General features: G+C 35.4%; 2 protein-coding genes across 5 annotated transcripts; both read left to right on the forward strand.

Moving 5' to 3' along the window:
• Window positions 1–6: 6 nt before the first annotated feature.
• Window positions 7–3793, forward strand: LOC112457965 (D-beta-hydroxybutyrate dehydrogenase, mitochondrial). Of its 4 annotated transcripts, none has more exons than XM_025021310.1 (6): window positions 7–1403; window positions 1495–1607; window positions 2186–2482; window positions 2588–2893; window positions 3097–3337; window positions 3518–3793. In XM_025021310.1, the coding sequence occupies exons 2-6, from the start codon at window positions 1508–1510 to the stop codon at window positions 3636–3638; spliced, it is 1065 nt and encodes a 354-aa protein (XP_024877078.1). In that variant the 5' UTR covers window positions 7–1403; window positions 1495–1507; the 3' UTR covers window positions 3639–3793. The 4 variants fall into 4 exon arrangements, with proteins under 4 accessions (XP_024877078.1, XP_024877079.1, XP_024877080.1 ...); XM_025021311.1 differs by having other exon boundaries at window positions 7–1196; window positions 1482–1607; XM_025021312.1 differs by having other exon boundaries at window positions 7–1196.
• Window positions 3794–4163: 370 nt separating this feature from the next.
• On the forward strand, window positions 4164–6823 carry LOC112457966 (NPC intracellular cholesterol transporter 2). Its single transcript, XM_025021313.1, has 3 exons — window positions 4164–4272; window positions 4364–4534; window positions 5134–6823. Exons 1-3 carry the CDS (start codon window positions 4254–4256, stop codon window positions 5400–5402), a joined length of 459 nt encoding a protein of 152 aa, XP_024877081.1. The 5' UTR covers window positions 4164–4253; the 3' UTR covers window positions 5403–6823.
• Window positions 6824–7722: the final 899 nt, after the last annotated feature.

The raw sequence follows: 7722 nt of genomic DNA on the forward strand, positions 1-7722 counted from the left end.
ACGATATGTGAAAGAGCACAATTTTGTGGGACAGTAGGACATATCTATAATAAGCTAGCGTACGTAACATTTTGTTAATTTTTATGTAAATTATATATCTCACATCAAAGTTGTACATTTAAATGTGTAAAGGCTTATCGATTTATAATCTATGAAACCATTATACGAAAACTGTGGTATTAAAAACCTGTTTTCTCTTACCCATATATTTAATACCGAGAAACTTGGGATTACCTCATAATTGTAATAGCGATATATGGATTGCGTTGACTGAAAATCTATAGTGTACGTCACGTACACTATAGATTTTCAGTACTGGCAGTGAATATCGGAACGCAATCATAATCGGTTTTATCTAATTTGTTATCTAATCGTTAATTTGTCATTTGTATTCTGTATTTTATGATTATTATTATTTTCTATATACTCGAATTTCTTTATTTATTTTAATAAAATAGTCTATTTTTTTGCCGGATAATGTTATCCATCTTCATTGCGAGAATGTTTTCTTCCAAAGCTATAACTTTGGAAGAAAAGTATAGTTTGAGATATATCTCTCCAAATCGCAAGCGTAAAAAAGGACGTACACGATTCGACGCTCTTTCTTGGTGTGGGATATTGAAATTCAAATGAAGACTGTCCAATCCCTATAAACAACTAACTCATGAAATATTAAAATGCTTACAAAACAACTGCACATACACGCAAGCTAATACAGCTTACCTATGTTTCTTCTGTTTTTTATGGATGTTTATTTAAAACAGCATAACATTTTTTCTTAAAACGGATTTTGTTACTAAGATTTATTCAAGTTATTATCTTTTGTTGTAACAAATAAAATATGAGATTTTAATGTTTGCCCATAATCCCCATGCCTACTCGATAACAGAATGTGCCTATGGCCGTATTAAAATATTAATTTGTTAAATTAGCTATTTATCCTTCGATTACGAGAGATACATCAACATTCGAGTAAATCGAAGTTGAGCATTCCGGTATGAAACGTTTTGAACGACGATTTGCATCAAACTTGGAAAATTGCGTTTTATTCATAAATATTCCATGGCGTATACCATTTCGAAAAAACAACAGGCAGGACGCCGCGCCAGTCGGTGGATCGGGTCATATTTCTTAGCGTTCTAGAGAGGCCGGCCACGCAGACCGGAACGATCATTCTCCTCATTCCAGCGGACGCAGTGAGTACAAGAACAGATCGTACGTCGTGCCAGTTTTCCGTGCTGTCTGCTAATACATATATTTAAGTGTCATCATAATCTCACATTTATTTAGCATACTCGTCAACAAAATTTATTTATTATGTGATAAAAACATATATATTATACATTTTTACTTTACTAAGCGTGACGATGTCGGAGACTGGTTTGTGCGTACGTCGTTTACACGTAAGCTAATACTTGTGTATCGAGCAGGCAAGCGTCTATAGTGATGGGTGAGTGTTCGGCTATATGTATAATTTGAAGATAAACTCGGTAGGAGAAAACATTCGATGGCCTTACAAGTTGGAGCTACAATGTCGTGCAATACCGCGTATCTCACGGACGCCGGATTCACGCGCAAAGCCGCGACGCTTTCGATGATTTTGCTAGGTAAGAGGATCTATCTGCTCGCTTTGCTCGTTTCTTCCGTCCGCTGACTCGACCGAATTGAAACCGAACGTATTCCCTGATGCCTTAAATCTTCTCTAAATATTATACATATCTGCATATCTATGATTTGAACAGACACACGGCTATTGCGTTTCTTTTATATTTATTAATGTATTTTATTAAAAAAAAGATCGTGCCAAAAAAAAAAAACAGTTGTAAACGCGGATGAATTAATAAATCTGCAATTGCGAGATATACTTTAGATATGATTTCATAATTAACTTAATTTTGTTAAATATTTAACTTTGAATTTATGATAATACATTACATAATACATACATAATTATACATTTTCTCTTTTGCTTAATTTTACAGGCAGTTACATAACATATATTTTTTTTAATTTTATGGACTATTTTATTGATAACTAATTTTTCTATTAACGATAAGGTACTCGTGTAACGCCCCAATTTCAGGGATTTGAATAAGACAAAATTTGGATATATTAGCTCGGAATCAAAAGTTCGAATTAGTGAACGTGTCGAAGGAAATTTCTCGTTACTCCTTCTTTCTTTCAGGTGGTGCTTCTTTGTACTGTTTCTTCAGTCGTCGGCGGAAAATAAATGCTCGGGATCTTATCATAATAACCGGTTGCAATTCCGGTTTGGGCTATAGCCTAGCGATGCACTGTCGTGCCAAGGGTGCGACGGTTTTGGCCGGAGTGCGCGAAACAGCAACAATGCCTAATTCTAACGCTGCTGTTGAAGCATTGGAGAACAAAGGCGTCATCGTTCATCAACTCGATATCACGAATGAACGATCCGCTCGAGACTTTCGAGACAAAGTTAAGAGCTTGTTGAAGGAACGGCAATTAGGTGAGCGTTGTAAAAAAAAAAAAAAAAAAACGAACGACTGAAGAAAGTACGTAGGCATGGAGTAAATTTACAGTCTGTAAGATTTGTTTATCGCATTGTCCGTAGAACTGTGCGCGTTGGTGAATAACGCGGGGGTGATGATCTTCGGCGAATTCGAGTGGCAAACGCAGAATCTCGCGGAGCTTCAGGTAAACGTGAATCTGTTGGGAACGATGAGAATCACGCGGGAGCTGATGCCGATTTTGCGAGAGAATCGCAGCAGAATTATCGTGATATCCAGCCATTGTGCCGACGAGCCTTTGCCGGGCATAAGCATCTATGGGGCTACGAAGGCCGCCCTCCACGCGTGGGCCACTTCCCTTCGGGTAGAGGTCGGCAAGTACGGGGTCGAAGTGGTCTCCTTCATACCTGGTCAGTACAAAACTCCTAGAATTGTATCGTAATCGTAACTTTATCGGCACTGAGAAAAACAAGTTATTTGGATGTGTAAAATACATTTTATTTTTTCGAGTTTTTTCTCTTCTTGTTACGATTCTCGCGTTTGTAGCCGTGGTGTCTTTATCTCGAGATGTGTGAAAATAAGTTTCTTTCTTTCTCTTTCTCTACCGCGACAGGTGGTTTTGTATCACAAAGCAACATCATGAAACGGCAACGGTTACACTTTGACGAAATGAGACAACACATGTCGGACGAAGCGAAACAATTCTACGGCAATTATTTTACTCGATACGCAGAGTACTTTTCTCTGGCTTCATCTATGGAAAATCAAGGCAGTTTAAAAGTTTTGTCAGATCCGAGAATCTACGAAACCTTCGACAACGCTCTTCTTGACATCTATCCTTCGGCGGTTTACAGGTAAACTACTGTTAGTGATGATCAGTTAGTGAAGTAGTTAGAATCAGACCTTGTCCTAAATTAGAAATTTGTGATCATCCTGATGAAATTATAGCGTCAAGCATGCGCGCGTGAAAAACGTCGCAACTGTTTTGTACCGATTACATACGTTAAACTAAATGATTGCTATATTATTTTCAGATGTGAGCCGTGGAGATATTTCTTTTATCGGATATTATTCAAAAGCACTCCAATATGGATGCGTGACCGATTGGCACAACGCTTCGTCGTGGTGCCGTCATGGCAGGCCGATAAACAGTGAATCATCATTATTATGTTACTCTAAATAGAGTTTTCCTTCTTTATTATATTCGATGCTCTTTTGCATTTTCTCAAAAGAAGAATGATTGTGAAGAAGAATTATGATTTATTTAAAATTTAAAAAACTGAATATGACACAATACGACATTTGTAAAATGGAAGAATAATTATTATATATCCCTCTCTCTTTCTCCTCTTTCATAATCTCAATCAAATATTTTCTCGAACGACTAGTCTACGAGATTAACGCGAGTGAATCATTTTCTTTATTATTTTATCTGTTAACGTTGCGCAGTTGATGTAGCTCTGTTTGCCGAGGCAAGTTGGACTTATCAAGAACAATTGCTTTATTTAATCGTTATAGTAGATTACTTTAATCGTTTGGCGAGTGCGCAAAGAATTCCATGTTTATGACTGATAATTTCCGTAAACTTGCACCGTCATCAGCGCAGGTGTTAACTTTCAAGTGTCTGGACGAATTTTTTCTTTGATTCCGAGCTTATCAAGTTTTAGGGCAGCCAGGTGTTCGATTAGATATTATCGAACAAATAAATAAGCGATTCTCTCACCGATCGAAAATCACTTTGGTTGCCGTCGCTCCTGTGAAGACACTACCATGAAAGTCCTCGCATCCGGTAAATCTTGACGTGCATTAATTTATTTTCCAATTCACTCAGTGTTTTTTTCCGAAGTATAATGTTTGATCGTACATTTTACACGTCGCAGTCTGCAGCATCATATTCGCGACCTGCATCGCGGCGTCCCTGGCAGAGACCCCGTATGTTCCGTGCGACGATGGACCTACGCCGCAATCGTTGAGGGTGGAAGGATGCAATAGTTCTCCTTGCAACTTATACAGAGGGACCAATTTAAAGGCTCAATGGGACTTTGCCGCCAGTAAGTAATATTACGCATACGAAAAAAGAATCCAGGAAAGCATGGCATGAATCTTATCAAGCTTGAGTTCGGGATTAATGCAGATCCGATCAGAGATTGCAGCTAGCGAACTAACAGTAAGCTTGCGTTTCGCTAGAACGATTATTTGCAGAATTTGCAAACGTAATGCGACAACATATATTGACGAAAGCCAAACGGAATTTGTCGAACGCAACCTTAAAGCAAATTGGCGATCCTACCGCTGAATTTCCGACATCTGCGTCAAACGATGCAATATGCATATATTACGAGTTCGGAGTTTGCTTGACTTTTATAAAGTCAATGCGACGCGTGCATTTTGTTGGCAAAATTTGCGATATTTTTGCCAGTATCGTATACCCCGATAGCGCGTTGCTTGATGAGAATATATTTATCGGCTTTTCCGCCGACAAAATTTGCAGAGAACCTTTTTCAAAAGGTCTGCTCTCGAAAAACGATCGCTCTATTGTGAGATTCATCTCGAGCAATTTTGCCATCGCTAAACGCTACATATATTTTTGATGCAACACTTTTCGAGAGGAATTGACTGCCTTTTGATGATACGTTTATCTTGTCTACAGACGCCGATGCAAAAACGTTAAAACCCCGCGTGAAAGTCACGATTTGGGGAAGCACAATAAACTATCCGTATCCCGAGCAGGATGCATGCAAGTCCCTGACGAACGGTGAATGCCCGTTGAACGAGGGCGACGAGGCAACGTACAACTTATTGATGCCGATATCTAAGGTTTATCCATCTTTGACTCTGACCATCGAGTTCGGCCTGGTCGACGAGAACAAAAATGTGCAAGTGTGCTTCAAGGTGGATGGCAAAGTGACCGATAAATAAGTTCTCGCCTCACGGCCTCGATAGCTTTAACACACCTATGATAACGAAGCGAATCACCAAGTCAAATCATCCTAGCAATTAATATTTTTCTCACGAAAAAAGTCTTTGTTTCGTGTTTCGCGACGATCGTTCGCGACGATATCGCCAAATTATACGTATATATTTTATAGCTGTGAGCGGCGAACCAAGTACGAATTAACGATCAAGTTGAGCGTTAAGATATACCTATCCATTCTCCTACCTACCCGTATTACAATTTATCTTATAAGATGTCACGTAGTTTCGATCGTTTCTTCTGGTCAAAATTGGACTCACCTTTCGTTGTTACTGGCCAAATCCATTTTGGCTGTATGTCAGCCAGAAAATGAGAAGGAGACAAACTCCTTCAATGCCGGCTGATTAACAGCGCCGGTAGACGTACGATTATAATGTTGCGGTCGATTACGAATCGTTGTGATCGTTAATAAGCGCGCGTTAATTATATCGGAAAAAAATAAACAACCACGTTAGATCGTTGATAAAAGTTTAATTAAGTGACTTCATTTTGATTTTAATTTCACAATGATACGCGTAATTAAATGTATTCGTCGTAAGAATTATACAGTAGCAATGGAAAGTAAAATAGAATTATATATATATCGTCAAGAAATGAAAGAATTTTATGTTAATCGCGTTCTAATAAAAATCGTCGTGATTATATCTCATAATCAGTCGTGAATATCTGGATTTCAATAGTACAATGTAGAAACACGAGACAACAGAAATTTAAAAATTAATCAAAGACTCGATCAATCAATTATTTATTAATGAATGGACAAACAATGCTTGGTATGAACCGAATCGCGAACCGAATCACGAATCGCTACTTAATCTCACTTTAGATATCAAGTGAGATATTCAGACTAAATGACGTGAGATCCAAAGGGACTAATAATTTCTCCACATAATTAATATCGCAATCAATATGATGAATTTATCAAGTTCTTACGCTGTAACATTTGTCTTTGCAAATTCTTATATACATATCTATATAAATATTTCGTTATTATAACGCAAATTGTTATCAAATTTATATTTAATATGACATATCAGAATACATATCTACGATTATATTATGTATTTTAATGTAGTGTAATTGATACAAAAACTATCGATTTTGAGATAATTTTCATAAAAAATGATTCTGTCCCGCAACAAAATATTCAATGGATCTCACGTTATTTTATTTTGCTTTGCTTAATACAAAGCCAAGCTACATGGATAGACTGTAAAAGATTAGGATAAAATCGGTGTATTATACAGTGTATATACATATGTATATACAACAAAAATAAATACGATTAACATTTTTTAGTGTGATCTATATACCTATGTATGTACAATAAGGTTCATGTGGAATATATGCAACGTGAGTTAAAATATTTTTTAGTCTTTTTTATTTGTAATGCATGCACATTGAATATATTAATACATTTTGCTTATTTGCACCAATTTATGTAATATTTAATCCTGAAGGAATATTTGGGATAGGAAGAGAGAGAGAGAGAGAGAGAGAGAGAGAGAGAGAGAGAGAGAAAGAGAGAAAAGAAAATGAAGAAACACATTTAATTGTTTTATCAGAAATTTTCTTATCTGTATAATCAATTAATTTATTTTATTTTATTAAACCTATTATTTTATTTTATTATCCTATCTACAGATACTTATATCTTTTATTATTTTTAATTGTATAATTTGTAATTGAATTATTTATTGTCTATCTATAAAACATTGTTTTCTATTTATTTTAATTGTTTATAAAAAATATAAATATTTTTAAAATTTTTATTTTGCACGAAAAATAAAAGTTACAAAAAACTTAAATAAAATCTTATATCCGAAAAATGTTATTCTATATTTTATAAAATTTTATTTTAGTTCTTTGTCCTTTTCTATATTTCTTAATAATTTTAAAAATAAATTTAAAAAATGTAATTGATGTAATAAATCTAAATAATTGATTTTAATATTGCACAAGAAAGATCATAACAAATATCCTTTATATACTTGATAATAAAATATATATATCTGCCAAATTTAACCCTTCGTCCCACTAGGTTTTTTTGGCACCTTTACGCCGCATAGGTGGGTCGTTTTTGTCTTGACGTTTTTTTTAAGTGTTAAAGTGTTACAAAAAATCTGAAAAAATTCATGAAGGTAATTCAAACCTTCAATTTGAAGTATCAATCATAAAATTATAAGCAATTAATTTTTTTCACATATTTTTTATTTAAGAAATGGAGCAACTACAACTACAACTTGTAAAATCATCTTTTACTCA

Source organism: Temnothorax curvispinosus, unplaced genomic scaffold, assembly GCF_003070985.1.
Source record: "Temnothorax curvispinosus isolate PA1 unplaced genomic scaffold, ASM307098v1 QBEX01008526.1, whole genome shotgun sequence".
Taxonomy (NCBI): Eukaryota; Metazoa; Arthropoda; class Insecta; order Hymenoptera; family Formicidae; genus Temnothorax; species Temnothorax curvispinosus.